The sequence below is a fragment of the Littorina saxatilis genome, linkage group LG1, assembly GCF_037325665.1.
Source record: "Littorina saxatilis isolate snail1 linkage group LG1, US_GU_Lsax_2.0, whole genome shotgun sequence".
Classification (NCBI taxonomy): domain Eukaryota; kingdom Metazoa; phylum Mollusca; class Gastropoda; order Littorinimorpha; family Littorinidae; genus Littorina; species Littorina saxatilis.
The window spans coordinates 34,103,917-34,125,698 of NC_090245.1; the positions used below are offsets into that span (position 1 = coordinate 34,103,917).

General features: G+C 42.2%; 1 protein-coding gene across 2 annotated transcripts in view; it reads right to left on the reverse strand.

The window, feature by feature from the left end:
• The window catches only part of LOC138967715 (uncharacterized), a 42,917-nt gene that overhangs the window by 20,700 nt on the left and 435 nt on the right, over positions 1–21,782 (reverse strand). For both annotated transcript variants that reach the window (XM_070340377.1, XM_070340372.1), the window contains exons 2-8: positions 17,795–17,890; positions 16,789–16,884; positions 15,173–15,268; positions 13,409–13,504; positions 11,400–11,495; positions 8,933–9,067; positions 7,109–7,186 (exon numbers count right to left, since the gene is read on the reverse strand). In XM_070340377.1, the coding sequence (XP_070196478.1) occupies positions 7,109–7,186; positions 8,933–9,067; positions 11,400–11,495; positions 13,409–13,504; positions 15,173–15,268; positions 16,789–16,884; positions 17,795–17,890 (693 nt within the window). The remainder of the gene's footprint in view (positions 1–7,108; positions 7,187–8,932; positions 9,068–11,399; positions 11,496–13,408; positions 13,505–15,172; positions 15,269–16,788; positions 16,885–17,794; positions 17,891–21,782) is intronic.

The following is a 21,782-nucleotide window of genomic DNA, read 5'->3' on the forward strand; positions in this document are numbered from 1 at the left end:
CAGTCCACCGTTCAGGCAGTGAAATTGACAAGAAGAGCGGTTTAGTAGTTGCGCTGAGAAGGATAGCACGCTTTTCTATACCTCTCTTCGTTTTAACTTTCTGAGCGTGTTTTTAATCCAAACATATCATATCTATATGTTTTTGGAATCAGGAACCGACAAGGAATAAGATGAAAGTGTTTTTAAATTGATTTGGACAATTTAATTTTGATAATAATTTTTATATTTTTAATTTTCAGAGCTTGTTTTTAATTCAAATATAACATATTTATATGTTTTTGGAATCAGAAAATAATGGAGAATAAGATAAACGTAAATTTGGATCGTTTTATAATTTTTTATTTTTTTTTACAATTTTCAGATTTTTAATGACCAAAGTCATTAATTAATTTTTAAGCCATCACGCTGAAATGCAATACCGAAGTCCGGGCTTCGTCGAAGACTACTTGACCAAAATTTCAACCAATTTGGTTGAAAAATGAGAGCGTGACAGTGCCGCCTCAACTTTCACGAAAAGCCGGATATGACGTCATCAAAGACATTTATCGAAAAAAGGAGAAAAGTATCCGGGGATATCAATCCCAGGAATTCTCATGTAAAATTTCATAAAGATCGGCCCAGTAGTTTGGTCTGAATCGCTCTACACGCACGCACGCACGCACGCACACACACACACACACATACACACACACACACACACACACACACATACACCACGACCCTCGTTTCGATTCCCCCTCGATGTTAAAATATTTAGTCAAAACTTGACTAAATATAACAAGTCGCGTAAGGCGAAAATACAATATTTAGTCAAGTAGCTGTCGAACTCACAGAATGAAACTGAACGCAACGCAACGCAGCAAGACCGTATACTCGTAGCATCGTCACTCCACCGCCCGTGGCAAAGGCAGTGCCCGTGGAATTGACAAGAAGAGCGGGGTATTCGTTGCGCTGAGAAGGATAGCACGCTTTTCTGTACCTCTCTTCGTTTTAACTTTCTGAGCGTGTTTTTAATCCAAACATATCATATCTATATATTTTTGGAATCAGGAACCGACAAGGAATCAGATGAAAGTGTTTTTAAATTGATTTCGAAAAAAAAATGTTGATAATAATTTTTATATATTTAATTTTCAGAGCTTGTTTTTAATCCGAATATAACATATTTATATGTTTTTGGAATCAGCAAATGATGGAGAATAAAATAAACGTAAATTTGGATCGTTTTATAAATTTTTATTTTTTTTTACAATTTTCAGATTTTTAATGACCAAAGTCATTAATTAATTTTTAAGCCACCAAGCTGAAATGCAATACCGAAGTCCGGGCTTCGTCGAAGATTACTTGACCAAAATTTCAACCAATTTGGTTGAAAAATGAGGGCGTGACAGTGCCGCCTCAACTTTCACGAAAAGCCGGATATGACGTCATCAAAGACATTTATCAAAAAAATGAAAAAAACGTTCGGGGATTTCATACCCAGGAACTCTCATGTCAAATTTCATAAAGATCGGTCCAGTAGTTTAGTCTGAATCGCTCTACACACACACACACACACACGCACGCACACACGCACATACACCATGACCCTCGTTTCGATTCCCCCTCGATGTTAAAATATTTAGTCAAAACTTGACTAAATATAAAAAGAAAACAAGTCGCGTAAGGCGAAAATACAATATTTAGTCAAGTAGCTGTCGAACTCACAGAATGAAACTGAACGCAACGCAACGCAGCAAGACCGTATACTCGTAGCATCGTCACTCCACCGCCCGTGGCAAAGGCAGTGCACGTGGAATTGACAAGAAGAGCGGGGTATTCGTTGCGCTGAGAAGGATAGCACGCTTTTCTGTACCTCTCTTTGTTTTAACTTTCTGAGCGTGTTTTTAATCCAAACATATCATATCTATATATTTTTGGAATCAGGAACCGACAAGGAATAAGATGAAAGTGTTTTTAAATTGATTTCGAAAAAGAAATTTTGATAATAATTTTTATATATTTAATTTTCAGAGCTTGTTTTTAATCCGAATATAACATATTTATATGTTTTTGGAATCAGAAAATGATGGAGAATAAGATAAACGTAAATTTGGATCGTTTTATAAATTTTTATTTTTTTTTACAATTTTCAGATTTTTAATGACCAAAGTCATTAATTAATTTTTAAGCCACCAAGCTGAAATGCAATACCGAACCCCGGGCTTCGTCGAAGAGTACTTGACCAAAATTTCAACCAATTTGGTTGAAAAATGAGGGCGTGACAGTGCCGCCTCAACTTTCACGAAAAGCCGGATGTGACGTCATCAAAGACATTTATCAAAAAAATGAAAAAAACGTTCGGGGATTTCATACCCAGGAACTCTCATGTCAAATTTCATAAAGATCGGTCCAGTAGTTTAGTCTGAATCGCTCTACACACACACACACACACACACACACACACAGACACACACACGCACACACACACGCACATACACCACGACCCTCGTTTCGATTCCCCCTCGATGTTAAAATATTTAGTCAAAACTTGACTAAATATAAAAAAAGTCGCGTAAGGCGAAAATACAATATTTAGTCAAGTAGCTGTCGAACTCACAGAATGAAACTGAACGCAATGCCATTTTTCAGCAAGACCGTATACTCGTGTATACAACTCTCCTGTGTTCACTTTCAAGTGAATAACTATCGTTCTGATATCATTTTAAAGTGAAGCTAAAGAAACCTGGTATCGGCACTGCTGTGCATCTCCTATGATCTCAATGGTATCAAGGCACGCCTTTGCTGCGACAAGGTTTGCCGATACTGGCACTTGTCTTGAGTCTAGACAGTGACATCATTCATAGATGACGCCAATCATAAATGACGTTTGTCAAGGGAACGTATGCTTTCAAGTGTTGCTGCTTCCAGTGACAGGAAGGTATAGAGATTGAACATTGTATACAATCAATTTATCATTGTATACACAAATTACACAAACGTCATCTTGTGAGGGACCAAAAAATATTGAAACTCTCGGATGATTTTTTTGTGTGGTATCAACCTCGACCTACGGTCTCGGTTGATACCACAAAAAAATCATCCTCGAGTTTCAATATTTTTCGGTCCCTCACTCGATGACGTTGTATACTCGTAGCATCGTCAGTCCACCGCTCATGGCAAAGGCAGTGAAATTGACAAGAAGAGCGGGGTAGTAGTTGCGCTAAGAAGGATAGCACGCTTTTCTGTACCTCTCTTTGTTTTAACTTTCTGAGCGTGTTTTTAATCCAAACATATCATATCTATATGTTTTTGGAATCAGGAACCGACAAGGAATAAGATGAAAGTGTTTTTAAATTGATTTGGACAATTTAATTTTGATAATAATTTTTATATATTTAATTTTCAGAGCTTGTTTTTAATCCGAATATAACATATTTATATGTTTTTGGAATCAGCAAATGATGGAGCATAAGATAAACGTAAATTTGGATCGTTTTATAAATTTTTATTTTTTTTTACAATTTTCAGATTTTTAATGACCAAAGTCATTAATTAATTTTTAAGCCACCAAGCTGAAATGCAATACCGAAGTCCGGGCTTTGTCGAAGATTACTTGACCAAAATTTCAACCAATTTGGTTGAAAAATGAGGGCGTGACAGTGCCGCCTCAACTTTCACGAAAAGCCGGATATGACGTCATCAAAGACATTTATCAAAAAAATGAAAAAAATATTCGGGGATTTCATACCCAGGAACTCTCATGTCAAATTTCATAAAGATCGGTCCAGTAGTTTAGTCTGAATCGCTCTACACACACACACAGACACACACACGCACATACACAAACACTGTAATAATAATAATAATAATAATAACGGGCATTTATAAAGCGCCTTATCAGAAGTTCAAAGCGCGTGACAACAATACATGTATACAAAAATCATACAATCACTGTCAGATTCAAACAACACATCATGCACATCTCACATCCCCAGACTCTATACTAAGGAACTATCCGTAGTGTTGTTGGAACAAGTGAGTTTTCAAATTGGACTTAAAAGATGAAATGGATGGAGAGTGACGTAATTGAAAGGGGAGTAAATTCCATAACTGAGGTCCATAATACGAAAACGTGCGGAAGCCATGAGCCTTGCGTTTAAAGCGACCTTGACGGAGAAGTCGAGCATCATCAGAAGAACGAAGGGTGCGAGAGGGAGTGTAGAGAGAGACCAGTTCAGAAAGATAGGCAGGTGCCGATTCAGAGATGATATTGTAGCAGAAGCAGGCAGCTTTATACCTAATACGTTCAGATACAGGAAGCCAGTGAAGTTCTTTCATGAGAGGAGTGCAGGGTTGTCGATGCTGTGCTCTGAAAATGAGACGTGCAGCAGAGTGTTGTACTTTTTGCAAGGGTTGGAGAGTGGAGTCAATGCAGCCTATGAGAAGGGAGTTGCAGTAATGCAGGATGTAACGAGAGTTTTAGTGGCATCAACAGTGAGACATTTTCTTATGGAACCTATTCTTCTGATCTCAAAGTAACATGTCTGACAGACTTTTTTGATGTGTTGTTTCATTGAGAGGTGGGAGTCCATGATGAACCCAAGATTCCTAGCACTATCAGAGAGAGAAATGTCACTAGAACCTACTGTGATGGAGGCTGGAAGGGAAGTGGTCGAAGAGGAAGCTCCAGAGAAAAGAAGAAATTCAGTCTTGTCATCATTTAACTTGAGCATATTGTTTGTCATCCATGATTTAATATCTGAAGTGCAGTTTTGGAGAGTGTGCGTCACCGCTTGGATTTCTGTAGGCTTGCATGCTTGTTGGAGTTGTGTGTCGTCTGCAAAGAGGTAGTGATTGACTGCGTGTTGCTTGATGACGGCAGAGAGAGGAGTGGTGTATAGTACAAATAAAACTGGGCCTAGAACTGATCCCTGGGGAACGCCGAAACAGAGAGGAGATGGAGGAGATGAGAGATTATTGACAGACACATACTGACTACGGCCCTGTAGATATGAACTAAACCAGTGAAGAGCGGTAGAGTGAATGCCAAAAACAGATTCGAGACGAGAGAGCAGAACAGAGTGATCGATCGTATCGAACGCAGCTGAGTTATCCAAGAGAAGCAGAACTGATAGGTCATCATTATCCAGAGCAGAAAGAATGTCATTCACAACACGAAGCAAAACAGTCTCGGTGCTGTGGCCAGCCCTATACGCTGACTGAAGAGGGTTGCAGAGGTTGTTGGTTTCAAGGTGGGAGAGAAGCTGACTAAGCACTACTTTTTCCAGAATTTTAGAAATGAATGGCAAGTTGGAAACAGGCCTATAGTTTTTCAACTGATTTTTATCCAGAGATGGTTTCTTGATCAAAGGTTTAACTACTGCAGTTTTCAAGTCCATTGGCACAGTGCCAGAAGTGAGAGAAGAGTTGATTATGTTGGTTATGATGGGAAGAAAAAGGTCAAGGTTTTCATAAAACAAGTTGGTGGGGATGGGGTCTAGCTCACAAGACTTTGGCACTGTGTTCTTCAAAATCTTCAAAACAAACTGCTCAGATACAGGAGTGAAGCTATCCAACAAAGAACCAGAGAACTGTGAAGCCGGAGGCGAAGCCACTGGTGGAGGAAAGCTATTTCTGATGGTTTCGATCTTCTCAGTGAAGTAGTCAGAAAATACAGTTGGCAGGTCCTTGGGGTCATGGGTGGTAGGGAGGCTGGAAACCGTCTGTTTTCCAAGCAGAGAATTGAAATTTTGAAAAAGTTCTTTGCATGTTCTACTACCTATAATCTGGGCAGAGAAGAAAGCAGTTTTAGCGCCTTCAACTAAGTCATTTACTTTGCGTTTGATGGTTTCAAAAATCTCTTTGTGAACAGTGAGTTTGGATTTAAGCCAGCACCTCTCCGCCTGACGACGTTCACGTTTCAGTTTGCCAAACTGCTCAGAGATGCTACTGAACCACGGGTTAGATTTCCGCTGACGAACCGTGCGTTGGCAGAGAGGGGCGTGCCTATCAAGAATTGAGCGCAACGTCTGGTTATATTCAGTGACAGAGCAATCTTGAGATAAACCAGCTACATCATGTCTAAAAGACTCCTTATCAATCTTCTTGATGCTACGAAAAGTTATTGTTACAGGGGCAGACACAGGCTTTGGAACATTTAGACGACATAATACGGCGTTGTGGTCAGACTTAAGGTCGTGACTGACAAAACATGAACTGACAATGGCATCAGAAGGGCGATGAATGACTAAATCTAACATGTGACCATGCTTATGAGTCGGAGAGTCAACAGACTGGTGAAAACTGAACATGTCGAACAAATCTGAGAGTTTCTTGGTGTTGGAGTCCTCAGCATTTTCAAAATAAAAATTAAAGTCACCCATCACAAGAGTTTTCCCAGGCAAAGAATCACAATGCTCAAGAAAGTCTGGAAACTGGTCAAAAAACATAGTGTTCGTGAGCTTATTCTTCTTGCTTGGAGGTGGCCTATAGACACAGGCGATGTTGATTCTAGAATCCTGAACGGTCATAGTCAGAGTAGCAGCCTCAAAGGTGGGGTGGCTCAGAGGTGATTGTGTGACGGTGCAATGTTTCTTCAGAGAGTCTTTGAAAACGAAGGCTATACCACCACCTCTACCAGCCACTTCCAGCGAGTCCCGAGCGAAGGACTGCACGGAATAACCCGGCGGAGAAAGATCCTTTAAGGTCCCATTGTAGTTTCTTTGACATACACCACGACCCTCGTTTCGATTCCCCCTCGATGTTAAAATATTTAGTCAAAACTTGACTAAATATAAAAAAGAAAAAAAAAGAGAAAAAAACCCACTGCAATCACTTTAAAAATCTTATACGGACAACTTTAATAATAAATCAATTTCAAGCTTCAACAATGAAATGCAGTCTCATAAAAAATAGATGGTCACATTGCAGCCTATCACTAAAAGAAGGATATCACAAAGATAAATAAGATAACAACACCAAGAAAACATCATCTGGAAAATCTGTATGTTAATTTTCATTAAGATCGGTCAAGAAGGTTTTAAAGAATCGCTAAACACACCCACACACACACACACACACACACACACACACACACACACACACGCACGCACACACACAAACGTACCATCGGGTTCACTGGAAATGTTGGGTATGTATCCTGCGGATTGTCCTCCACTTCCCTTTGTAAAATGAGAGCCCTTGGCTGCGGGTAAAGGAGCACTTTTAGAAATATGTGAAAATGTATTTCCTGTGTCAACATATCTGTTCAAAAAAAGAAACGCATAGTTGCTACTTGCCAAAAGTTTCATTTTTCGAAAAAATTAACAGAAAATCCAATATTTAGATTATTTGTTTGAAATTTGGTATGGACACAGTTGAATGCACACACAGTTCATTTGCATCTTCAAATCAATCAGTCAATCAATACGATTGGGTGCCGAGGCTGTCAAGTCAGTAGGGGGTGTGACTGCCTTGAGCAGCAACAACTGCCCGGCACCTTCTGGGCATGGACTGGATCAGATGCCGGATATCTTGCTGTGGGATGGTGTCCCACTCCTCCTGAAGTGCCTGCAATAGATCGCGGTGATTTGCCGGCGCTTCTTCTCGCCTTCGCACACGTCTGTCCAATTCATCCCAGAGGTGTTCTATCGGGTTCATGTCTGGCGACATGGATGGCCAGGGAAACACCTGGACATGGTGGTCGGTGAGGAACTGGGTGGTGAGTCGTGCTGTGTGCGGGCGGGCGTTGTCCTGCTGGAATATGGCATCCTGGTCAGCCAGAAGAGGAAGGGCGTGTGGGCGCAGAATTTCCTCCACGTATCGCTGGGCAGTTATGCGCCCTTGGACATGCACCAGGGTGCTCCTTCCAGCGGTATTGATCGCCCCCCACACCATGACGCCTCCACCACCATGAACGGGTGCCTCATCCACACAGTTGGGCGCGTAACGTTCGTTTACTCTCCGGTAGACCCTCCTCCGACCATCATGTCGCTGGAGCAGGAAGTAGGACTCGTCGCTGAACCACACGTGTCTCCAGTGATTCCGGACGGTCCAGCGAAGGTGCTGGTTGCCCCACTGCACTCGGTTCTGGCGATGGCGGCGGGTGAGGACAGCTCCTCTGTGAGGTCTGCGAGCTCTCAAACCAGCTTCATGCAGGCGGTTCCGCACGGTCTGGTCCGATAATCGGTGTGGCCCGGGGAGAGCCTGGACAGAAGATGAGGCCGACAGGAAACGATTCCGGAGGTGGCGGAGCCGTATGAAGCGGTCGTGAGCAGCAGTTGTCGCCCTTGGTCTTCCCGCTCGTGGCAAGTCAGCAACGGAGCCAGTGGCTTGAAACCTGACCCACAGTCTACTGATGGTGCTCTGGGACACGTGGAAGTGCCTGGCGATTGCACTTGGACTTTGGCCTGCTTGTAAACGACCCAATGCAATTTGGCGGTCTTCTCTGCTCAATCGGGCCATCTTTCGTCGCTGAATTGTCGTCTGATTTCTTTGTGGCGAACAATCCGCTTTTATGGGTTTTGGAAGACATGGTGAGAGCTCAATATTCCCCGAGTTTCACGAGATTACACTGAAGCATGACGAGTGGTCATGCCAAATGAGCAATTTTGACATGGTAGCCACTGATAACGCATGCGTCACGTGCAGAGCTCACTTTTGACAATGGACGAAAGGTCGACGACCAGATAAACATTTTCTGCAGTTTGGTGGATATCCTTGTAGCCATATAACTAAATTAACCAAATATTACAAGCTATGCGTTTCTTTTTTTGAACAGTATATAACGTAGATCTTCGATAAAACGTAAGTTCAACAATTCACTTCTTTTTTCACTGAGTTTAGTGGCACACACACACACACACACAAACACACGTACGCACACACACACACACAAACACACGTACACGCACACACACACACACGCAATCATACACACACACCCACATACCGTCGGGTCGACTTGAAATATTGGGTGTGTACCCTGCTGACTGTCCTCCATTCCCTTTTGTTAAATCAGAACCTTTGGCGCCATGTGAAAATGAATTCCAAGAAGAGCCTTTAGAACTTTGTAAAAATGTGTTTCCTGTATAAACATAATGTTGATCCCCGTTAGAACGTACACACACACACACACACACATATATATACACACACACACACACACACACACACACACACACACACACACGAACCGTCAGGTCCACTGGAAATAACGGGTGTGTACCCTGCTGATTGTCCCCTAATTGAATTCCAGTGAGAGCGTTTGTGAAAATGGATTTCCTGTGTCAACATATACAGTTTATTCTTGTGAGGACACGCTCACACACGCACACACACACACACCAAACACACACACATACCAAACACACACACACACACACACACACACACACACACACACACATATATATACTAGATGAATACCCGCTTCGCCGGGTAGCCGGCTTCGCCGGGAAGAAGTAGAGCCGAATACCCGGCGGTGGCGCACCGTACGCGATTGACGCCACACGAAGGAGAACTTCTAAAAATAGTAACGGGAATATGGATTGAGCGTTGTGGACAGTGACCTTCTAAAAATAGTAACGGGAATATGGATTGACGAGACACGAAGGAAGGGAGATAAACGCAAAACACTGGAGAAGATAAGGAAGAGTTACTGGGAATGGATCTGGGAAGATGAACAGAAAAACCAAAATCGGTTCAGCGCTGCGCGCTGAGAGCACGTTTTGAAAATTCTCATCGACCAGGTTGTGTCCGGGGTCTACCTGAATATGCCCACCAAATATGAAGCAGATCCATCGAGAACTTTGGCCGTGCATCGCGAACACACACACACACACACACACACACACACACACACACACACACAGTCGTATATATATATAGATACACACACATTCACACACACATTCACACACACATATTCACACACATATATAAACACAGACATAAGACACACACAACTCACACATAGACACACATGCATACACACGCACGAACGCACACACACACACACACACACACACATTTAAGCGAACGTACACTCTAAAGTGAACTGTTCCACTTTTTAACTCTTTTTTTAACCACTTTTGAACACACTTTTACATGTAAAGATGTGTAAACAATATGAACACGAACAAGTGTTTACCTTGCTGTACGCAAATTTCAACACTAATAAGTGTTTAGACCATAGTCGCAGAACACTTTTAGAACACTCTCAGTATCACTGCCATACAGTTGGGAAGGAAATCAAATGATTTTGAGCAAAGTCGTTTTTATTGACACAAATATTCCACAATATCTTGTGCCAGAAAGTCGGAGTTTTTTTATATTGCTAAAAAAAGAGAGTCACATTATAGTACTACATTATGGAATAGTTTGGTCGTTTTTAAATCTATTTGGTTGTCATTTTCTCACACTTTTTTTCAACCTCATGATTTAAACAAAAAGCATTTGATCGAAATAGCGACAGTTTCTCAAATTGCTACAAATAGCCAGGTCTAGGTGTATGAATTTTGAAGCCCTTTGTATGTTAGGTGGCCAACAGGAAAATCCAGAAGAACGCTTTGAAGTACAGGGTTGTAAGTTAATTATAGACATTTCGCGTGACAAGCGAACAAAACAGGTCTATATATATTTATTTAGTTATTTTCGTTGGGAGCATGGCGCCAGGGTTGAATGCAACTGACGCGAACACTCATTGAACACAGTGTTGAATGAAACTGACGCGAACACTCATTGCACACAGTGTTGAATGCAACTGACGCGAACACTCATTGCACACAGTGTTGAATGCAACTGACGCGAACACTCATTAAACACAGTGTTGAATGCAACTGACGCGAACACTCATTGAACACAGTGTTGAATGCAACTGACGCGAACACTCATTGAACACAGTGTTGAATGAAACTGACGCGAACACTCATTGCACACAGTGTTGAATGCAACTGACGCGAACACTCATTGAACACTTGAACACAGTGTTGAGTGCAACTGACGCGAACACTCATTGAACACAGTGTTGAATGAAACTGACGCGAACACTCATTGAACACAGTGTTGAATGCAACTGACGCGAACACTCATTGCACACAGTGTTGAATGCAACTGACGCGAACACTCATTGAACACAGTGTTGAGTGCAACTGACGCGAACACTCATTAAACACAGTGTTGAGTGCATTTGACGCGAACACTCATTGAACACAGTGTTGAATGCAACTGACGTGTGTGTTCACCTCGTGCTGGACTGTGCTGAAAAGTGTCATAGCTGTTTGAAAACAAAGTGTTTAGATACAAAACCTTGCTCAAGGTTACCACATTGTGAACACTTTAGGTGTAAGTTTGAACACATTTTTACATATTGTAATCAGAGGAAGTGTGCAAAATGTGTCATAAAATTGATAGTGTACCGTCAGGTCTCCTGGAAACGTCGGGTGTGTATCGTGCTAGTAGTCTTCCAATTGAATTCCAAATAGAGCTTATAGAACTCTGTGAAAATGTATTTCCTGTGTCAACAGATAAGGTTCATCTTCGTTACAACGTTAACTCAACACTGCACTACTGACTATAGTCAAACACACACTTAATTGTTCTCATAGGGTTACATATGTAAGAAGACAAAACATATCGCTAGGTTTCATTTGTTTGTGATGAATTGATGACCTTTCATGAAATAGGTTTGTATTTTGTTTACTTTTGCCAGTTTGCCAGTTCGTTTTTGGAACTTTGCAAAGCAGTGTCGTCTGTCTAGGTCTGGGGAAACGCCAATGAAAAGAGCCGAAGAGTCCCCGAGCGTTTCTATTGGGTTTGGTTTTGATTATCCATGTAAAACCTGCTTCCTGCAACTATGGTAACCGGGGATTTATTGCATGGGGAACATGAGATTTATTTCCCAGGTGTTTGTGAATGAAAACTCGTGAAAATGATGACAAATGTATTTATTTATTTAGTTATTTTCGTTGGAGCATGGCGACAGGGTTGAATGCAACTGACGCAAACACTCCTTGAACACAGTGTTGAATGCAACTGACGCGAACACTCATTGAACAGTGTTGAATGAAACTGACGCGAACACTCATTGCACACAGTGTTGAATGAAACTGACGCGAACACTCCTTACCGGCACGGTTGGCCTACTGGTAAGGCGTCCGCCCCGTGATCGGGAGGTCGTGGGTTCGAACCCCGGTCGGGTCATACCTAAGACTTTATAATTGGCAATCTAGTGGCTGCTCCGCCTGGCGTCTGGCATTATGGGGTTAGTGCTAGGACTGGTTGGTCCGGTGTCAGAATAATGTGACTGGGTGAGACATGAAGCCTGTGCTGCGACTTCTGTCTTGTGTGTGGCGCACGTTATATGTCAAACCAGCACCGTCCTGATATGGCCCTTCGTGATCGGCTGGGCGTTGAAGAAACAAACAAACTGTTAGGAAACGCTACCGTTGCTGAGCTTTGGTTCAGTTTTGTGTGTTGCATGTAGTTGACTTATTTGTACTTTGTGGGAAAGTACCGATATTATATTTTGTAAACACAATATTTATGCTTGGACGAGAATGCAGGTGAACTTTCTAGTCCTGTCAAAACAAGTTGTTTACCATGCTGTTTTAGTCGTGAGTTCGTAGCGTTCGTTCGGATTAAGTGTGTCGGCGCTTTTGATGTACGTCAGAGAGAATGTCGCTAGTTTAGTCCATGCACGGCTCGTATAATGTAGTTGTATCGTGTTCGGTCTGGAATATTCTCGAGATTGAGTATTTACTATATATGCCAGCGCGATTTGAATGTTAAAAAAAGCTTCTATTTGAGTTCTGCTACGTTGTGCAGTTGTATGTATTGAATGCTGAATAAATCCTCGAACTCATTTTGACGAGTTGTTTTCTGTTGCTGCGAAGACGGGCGACGTAGAATAAAAGAACACAACTATACGGCATTTGAGAACTTGTGGCAATCTCAAGTGTCGTGTAACACAAACAAAGAACACTCCTTGAACACAGTGTTGAATGAAACGGACGCAAACACTCATTGAACACAGTGTTAAATACAACTGACGCGAACACTCATTGAACACAGTGTTGAATGCAACTGACGCGAACACTCATTGAACACAGTGTTGAGTGCAACTGACGCGAACACTCCTTGAACACAGTGTTGAATGCAACTGACGCGAACACTCATTGAACACAGTGTTGAGTGCAACTGACGCGAACACTCATTGAACACAGTGTTGAATGAAACTGACGTGTGTGTTCACCTCGTGCTGGACTGTGCTGAAAAGTATCATCGCTGTTTGAAAACAAAGTGTTTAGATACAAAACCTTGCTCAAGGTGACTACATTTTGAACACTTTATGTGTAAGTTTGAACACACATTTACATATTGTAATCAGAGAAAGTGTTCAAAATGTGTCATAAAATTGATAGTGTACCGTCAGGTCTCCTGGAAACGTCGGGTGTGTATCGTGCTGGTTGTCCTCCAATTGAATTCCAAAGAGAGCTTTTAGAACTTTGTGAAAATGTATTTCCTGTGTCAACAGATAAGGTTCATCTTCGTTACAACGTTAACTCAACACTGCACTACTGACTATAGTCAAACACACACACACACACACTCACACACACACACACACACACACACACACACACACACACACACACACACACACACACACACACACACACACATACACACACACACAAACACATACGCACCATCACGTCCACCGGAAATTTCTTGTGAGTATCCTGTTAATTGTTCTCATAGGGTTACATATGTAAGAAGACAAAACATATCGCTAGGTTTCATTTGTTTGTGATGAATTGATGACCTTTCATGAAATAGGTTTGTATTTTGTTTACTTTTGCCAGTTTGCCAGTTCGTTTTTAGAACTTTGCAAAGCAGTGTCGTCTGTCTAGGTCTGGGGAAACGCCAATGAAAAGAGCCGAAGAGTCCCCGAGCGTTTCTATTGGGTTTGGTTTTGATTATCCATGTATAACCTGCTTCCTGCAACTATGGTAACCGGGGATTTATTGCATGGGGAACATGAGATTTATTTCCCAGGTGTTTGTGAATGAAAACTCGTGAAAATGATGACAAATGTATTTATTTATTTAGTTATTTTCGTTGGAGCATGGCGACAGGGTTGAATGCAACTGACGCAAACACTCCTTGAACACAGTGTTGAATGCAACTGACGCGAACACTCATTGAACACAGTGTTGAATGAAACTGACGCGAACACTCATTGAACACAGTGTTGAATGAAACTGACGCGAACACTCCTTACCGGCACGGTTGGCCTACTGGTAAGGCGTCCGCCCCGTGATCGGGAGGTCGTGGGTTCGAACCCCGGTCGGGTCATACCTAAGTCTTTATAATTGGCAATCTAGTGGCTGCTCCGCCTGGCGTCTGGCATTATGGGGTTAGTGCTAGGACTGGTTGGTCCGGTGTCAGAATAATGTGACTGGGTGAGACATGAAGCCTGTGCTGCGACTTCTGTCTTGTGTGTGGCGCACGTTATATGTCAAAGCAGCACCGCCCTGATATGGCCCTTCGTGATCGGCTGGGCGTTAAACAAACAAACAAACAAAGAACACTCCTTGAACACAGTGTTGAATGAAACTGACGCAAACACTCATTGAACACAGTGTTGAATGAAACGGACGCAAACACTCATTGAACACAGTGTTAAATGCAACTGACGGGAACACTCATTGAACACAGTGTTGAATGCAACTGACGCAAACACTCATTGAACACAGTGTTGAATGAAACGGACGCGAACACTCATTGAACACAGTGTTAAATGCATCTGACGCGAACACTCATTGAACACAGTGTTGAATGCAACTGACGCGAACACTCATTGAACACAGTGTTGAGTGCAACTGACGCGAACACTCCTTGAACACAGTGTTGAATGCAACTGACGCGAACACTCATTGAACACAGTGTTGAGTGCAACTGACGCGAACACTCATTGAACACAGTGTTGAATGAAACTGACGTGTGTGTTCACCTCGTGCTGGACTGTGCTGAAAAGTATCATCACTGTTTGAAAACAAAGTGTTTAGATACAAAACCTTGCTCAAGGTAACTACATTTTGAACACTTTATGTGTAAGTTTGAACACACATTTACATATTGTAATCAGAGAAAGTGTTCAAAATGTGTCATAAAATTGATAGTGTACCGTCAGGTCTCCTGGAAACGTCGGGTGTGTATCGTGCTGGTTGTCCTCCAATTGAATTCCAAAGAGAGCTTTTAGAACTTTGTGAAAATGTATTTCCTGTGTCAACAGATAAGGTTCATCTTCGTTACAACGTTAACTCAACACTGCACCACTGACTATAGTCACACACACACACACACACACACTCACACATACACACACACACACACACACACACACACACACACACACACACAAACACATCCGCACCATCATGTCCACCGGGAATTTCTTATGAGTATCCTGTTAATTGTTCTCATAGGGTTACATATGTAAGAAGACAAAACATATCGCTAGGTTTCATTTGTTTGTGATGAATTGATGACCTTTCATGAAATAGGTTTGTATTTTGTTTACTTTTGCCAGTTTGCCAGTTCGTTTTTAGAACTTTGCAAAGCAGTGTCGTCTGTCTAGGTCTAGGGAAACGCCAATGAAAAGAGCCGAAGAGTCCCCGAGCGTTTCTATTGGGTTTGCTTTTGATTATCCATGTATAACCTGCTTCCTGCAACTATGGTAACCGGGGATTTATTGCATGGGGAACATGAGATTTATTTCCCAGGTGTTTGTGAATGAAAACTCGTGAAAATGATGACAAATGTATTTATTTATTTAGTTATTTTCGTTGGAGCATGGCGACAGGGTTGAATGCAACTGACGCAAACACTCCTTGAACACAGTGTTGAATGCAACTGACGCGAACACTCATTGAACACAGTGTTGAATGAAACTGACGCGAACACTCATTGAACACAGTGTTGAATGAAACTGACGCGAACACTCCTTACCGGCACGGTTGGCCTACTGGTAAGGCGTCCGCCCCGTGATCGGGAGGTCGTGGGTTCGAACCCCGGTCGGGTCATACCTAAGATTTTATAATTGGCAATCTAGTGGCTGCTCCGCCTGGCGTCTGGCATTATGGGGTTAGTGCTAGGACTGGTTGGTCCGGTGTCAGAATAATGTGACTGGGTGAGACATGAAGCCTGTGCTGCGACTTCTGTCTTGTGTGTGGCGCACGTTATATGTCAAAGCAGCACCGTCCTGATATGGCCCTTCGTGATCGGCTGGGCGTTAAACAAACAAACAAACAAAAAACACTCCTTGAACACAGTGTTGAATGAAACTGACGCAAACACTCATTGAACACAGTGTTGAATGAAACTGACGCAAACACTCATTGAACACAGTGTTAAATGCAATTGACGCGAACACTCATTGAACACAGTGTTGAATGCAACTGACGCGAACACTCATTGAACACAGTGTTGAGTGCAACTGACGCGAACACTCATTGAACACAGTGTTGAATGCAACTGACGCGAACACTCATTGAACAGAGTGTTGAGTGCAACTGACGCGAACACTCATTGAACACAGTGTTGAATGAAACTGACGTGTGTGTTCACCTCGTGCTGGACTGTGCTGAAAAGTATCATCGCTGTTTGAAAACAAAGTGTTTAGATACAAAACCTTGCTCAAGGTGACTACATTTTGAACACTTTATGTGTAAGTATGAACACACATTTACATATTGTAATCAGAGAAAGTGTTCAAAATGTGTCATAAAATTGATAGTGTACCGTCAGGTCTCCTGGAAACGTCGGGCGTGTATCGTGCTGGTTGTCCTCCAATTGAATTCCAAAGAGAGCTTTTAGAACTTTGTGAAAATGTATTTCCTGTGTCAACAGATAAGGTTCATCTTCGTTACAACGTGAACTCAACACTGCACCACTGACTATAGTCAAAAACACACACACACACACACACACACACACACACACACACACACACACACACACACACACACACACACTCACACACACACACACACACACACACACTCACACACACTCACACACGCACACACATACGCGCCATCACGTCCACCGGAAATTTCTTGTGAGTATCCTGTTAATTGTTCTCATAGGGTTACATATGTAAGAAGACAAAACATATCGCTAGGTTTCATTTGTTTGTGATGAATTGATGACCTTTCATGAAATAGGTTTGTATTTTGTTTACTTTTGCCAGTTTGCCAGTTCGTTTTTGGAACTTTGCAAAGCAGTGTCGTCTGTCTAGGTCTGGGGAAACGCCAATGAAAAGAGCAAAAGAATCCCCGAGCGTGTCTCTTGGGTTTTGTTTTGATTATCCATGTATAACATGCTTCCTGCAACTATGGTAACCGGGGATTTATTGCATGGGGAACATGAGATTTATTTCCCAGGTGTTTGTGAATGAAAACTCGTGAAAATGATGACAAATGTATTTATTTATTTAGTTATTTTCGTTGGAGCATGGCGCCAGGGTTGAATGCAACTGACGCAAACACTCCTTGAACACAGTGTTGAATGCAACTGACGCGAACACTCATTGAACACAGTGTTGAGTGCAACTGACGCGAACACTCATATTGAACACAGTGTTGAGTGCAACTGACGCGAACACTCATGAACACAGTGTTGAATGAAACTGATGTGTGTGTTCACCTCGTGCTGGACTGTTCTGAAAAGTATCATCGCTGTTTGAAAACAAAGTGTTTAGATACAAAACCTTGCTACAAAATGTGTCATAAAATTGATAGTGTACCGTCAGGTCTCCTGGAAACGTCGGGTGTGTATCGTGCTGGTAGTCCTCCAATTGAATTCCAAATAGAGCTTTTAGAACTCTGTGAAAATGTATTTCCTGTGTCAACAGATAAGGTTCATCTTCGTTACAACGTTAAAGGCACAGTACGCCTCCCGTAAACCATCACAGAGCTCCCCGAGCGTCTACATACAGTACAAGCATACTTCCAATTGAACGCTCACCGAACGGGAACATCCTGGCTGCTTTCTGTCGAGCGTGAGAAATTTTCAAAGAATTTATTTTCGTGGACTTAGCCTTTAACAATACTGGCGCCTCGTTTTGGTGCTGGCTGTTATGAATATTCAATACCGGAAATCACGCCCGGACAGTAAGCCTCCCGTAAACTACTGTCAGGCTTTTATAGTACACACAGTACAAACACCCTTCCATTTGAACGCTCACCAAACGGGAACATCCTAGGTGCCCTACGTAAAGAGCGAGCAATTTTTAAAGAATTAATTTTGCAGATTGTCAAAAATGAGTTACTTCCCTTCGGGTCTCATTCAGAAAAGCCCGGAAGCAGGGTCACGCAAGGGTCGTAGCAGACGACGGTTTATCAGTACATATCGCCGTTCCTCTCAACAGTCAAAAGCCATCACTAGAGTTCTTGTGAACCACAGCCGTTTGTTTCGTGCATAAAAACGTGCTATTGTAGATAAGCTCACATCGAGTCGCATTCAAAGGACTAACTGACGACTACATGGTGAAAAAGGGAAACTGGATCACACGGGTTCACGATGGCTCAGGGGTAAGATAAACCACGCAAAAATAAATTCTTTGAAAATTGTTCGCTCTTTACGGAGGGCACCTAGGATGTTCTCAATCGGTGAGTGTTTAAATGAAAGGGTGTTTGTACTGTGTGTAAAAGCCTGACCGTATCTGTGATGGTATACGGGAGGCTTACTGTGCCTTTAACGTACGTACATACATACACATGCACACACTCTTCCTCGCTGGTCTACCCCAACGTGTTTGTATTGTTTGTGAAAGAGTGAAAACACTTGCTTTTCCTCTGACAAATAAAGTCACACGTGCTCCTGTCAACGTGTTTCCGACACACCCCTCGCTAGTGTGTGGCTACTTCAATGTTTGTCTGAGTACAAAATTCAGGGTATTAACTCTTTCACGACCCATTCAAACACAACACAGTTATTTTCGTAATTCGTCTATTTGGGGACGCCACCTGCAGAGTATGATCCTGTCCAATCATTCCACGGAGAGCGGTTAGATCTTTGCAGGAATTCATTATCTGTAACAATATAGAAGACATATTTATATGAACAGAACAAACATCTCCATTAACATCTCCTTTTATTTTGTTAATGCACACTCACACTCACACAAACACACAACCACTCGCGCGAGCACGCGCAAACACACACAAATGCACATCCACACACACACACACACACACCCACACACATACACACACATACACACGCACACACACACATACACACGCACACACACACATGCACACGCGCGCGCATACACACACACACACATGCACGCGTGCGTGCATACGCGCGTGCGTGTATACACACACACACACACACACGCGCGCGCGCACACACACACACATACACACACACTCATACACACGTGCGCGCGCAAGCATACATCCTCACACACACACACACACTCATACACACGTGCGCGCGCATGCATACACACACACACACACTCACACTCACACACACATACATACACACACTAAAGCACACTTACCTTCAGATCCACTGGAAACGTCGGATGTGTATCCTGCGGATTGACCTCCAATTGAATTCCAACTAGAGCTTTTGGAACTTTGTGAAAATGTATTTCCTGTGTCATCATAATAACGTTCATCTTCGTCACAACGTTTACTTAGCAGTACATCTCTTTTTTTACTGACTGTGTGTCTGTCAGTCTGTCTGTCTGTCTGTCTGTCTGTTTGTCTCACTCTCTCTCTAACTCTCTTTAACTCTCTCTCACTCTCTCTCTCTCTCTCACGTTTTTTGTTGCTTGAAACAGTTTTCATTATACCTTTGACAATAATATGTCATGTTCGTTTGTCTGTATATTTTGTTTATTTGTTTATTCTGTTAAAGGCACAGTAAGCCTCCCGTAAACTATCACAGATACGGTCAGGCTTTTACACACAGTGCAAACACCTTTTCATTTAAACACTCGCCGATTGAGAACATCCTAGGTGCCGTCCGTAAAGAGCGAACAATTTTCAAAGAATTTATTTTTGCGTGGTTTATCTTACCCCTGAGCCATCGTGAACCCGTGTGATCCAGTTTCCCTTTTTCACCATGTAGTCGTCAGTTAGTCATTTGAGTGCGACTCGATGTGAGCTTATCTACTATAGCACGTTTTTATGCACGAAACAAACGGCTGTGGTTCACAAGAACTCGAGCGATGGTTTTTACATTTAGTCAAGTTTTGACTAAATGTTTTAACATCGAGGGGGAATCGAAACGAGGGTCGTGGTGTATGTGTGTGCGTGCGTGTGTGCGTGCGTGTAGAGCGATTCAGACCAAACTACTGGACCGATCTTTATGAAATTTGACATGAGAGTTCCTGGGTATGATATCCCCATACATTTTTTTCATTTTTTTGATAAATGTCTTTGATGACGTCATATCCGGCTTTTCGTGAAAGTTGAGGCGGCACTGTCACGCTCTCATTTTTCAACCAAATTGGTTGAAATTTTGGTCAAGTAGTCTTCGACAAAGCCCGGACTTCAGTATTGCATTTCAGCTTGGTGGCGTAAAAATTAATTAATGACTTTGGTCATTAAAAATCTGAAAATTGTAAAAAAAATTATTTTTTTCTAAAACGATCCAAATTTACGTTCATCTTATTCTCCATCATTTGCTGATTCCAAAAACATATAAATATGTTATATTTGGATTAAAAACAAGCTCTAAAAATTAAATATATAAAAATTATTATCAAAATTAAATTGTCGAAATCAATTTAAAAACACTTTCATCTTATTCCTTGTCGGTTCCTGATTCCAAAAACATATAGATATGATATGTTTGGATTAAAAACACGCTCAGAAAGTTAAAACAAAGAGAGGCACAGAAAAGCGTGCTATCCTTCTCAGCGCAAGTACTACCCCGCTCTTCCTGTCAATTTCACTGCCTTTGCCGTGCGCGGTGGACTGACGATGCTACGAGTATACGGTCTTGCTGCGTTGCATTGCGTTTAGTTTCATTCTGTGAGTTCGACAGCTACTTGACTAAATGTTGTATTTTCGCCTTACGCGACTTGTTGACTGTTGAGAGGAACGGCGATATGTACTGATAAACCGTCGTCTGCTACGACCCTTGCGTGACCCTGCTTCCGGGCTTTTCTGAATGAGACCCGAAGGGAAGTAACTCATTTTTGACAATCTGCAATATTAATTCTTTAAAATTTGCTCGCTCTTTACGTATGGCACCTAGGATGTTCCCGTTTGGTGAGCGTTCAAATGGAAGGGTGATTGTACTGTGTGTAAAAGCCTGACAGTATCTGTGATGGTTTACGGGAGGCTTACTGTCCGGACGTGATTTCCGGTATTGAATATTCACAACAGCCGTCCAGCACCAAGACGTACGAGGCGCCATTGTTGCAGCGTTACAAGTCCACGAAAATAAATTCTTTGAAAATTTCTCACGCTCGACAGAAAGCAGCCAGGATGTTCCCGTTCAGTGAGCGTTCAAATGGAAGTATGCTTGTACTGTATGTAGACGCTCGGGGAGTTCTGTGATGGTTTACGGGAGGCTTACTGTGCCTTTAATCGTTTGCTTGTTTGTCGTTTGTTCTTATCACATCTTTAATTGATATTTCAACATTTTTTAAAAACGTATTATCATTAGATTAAACCCTCCCATGGGCGAGGGCTGGATGTAAAAAAGCACCTGTTTGCTTATGCCATTACCCTCGTTAATAAAGAATTTGTCATTGTCATTGTCTC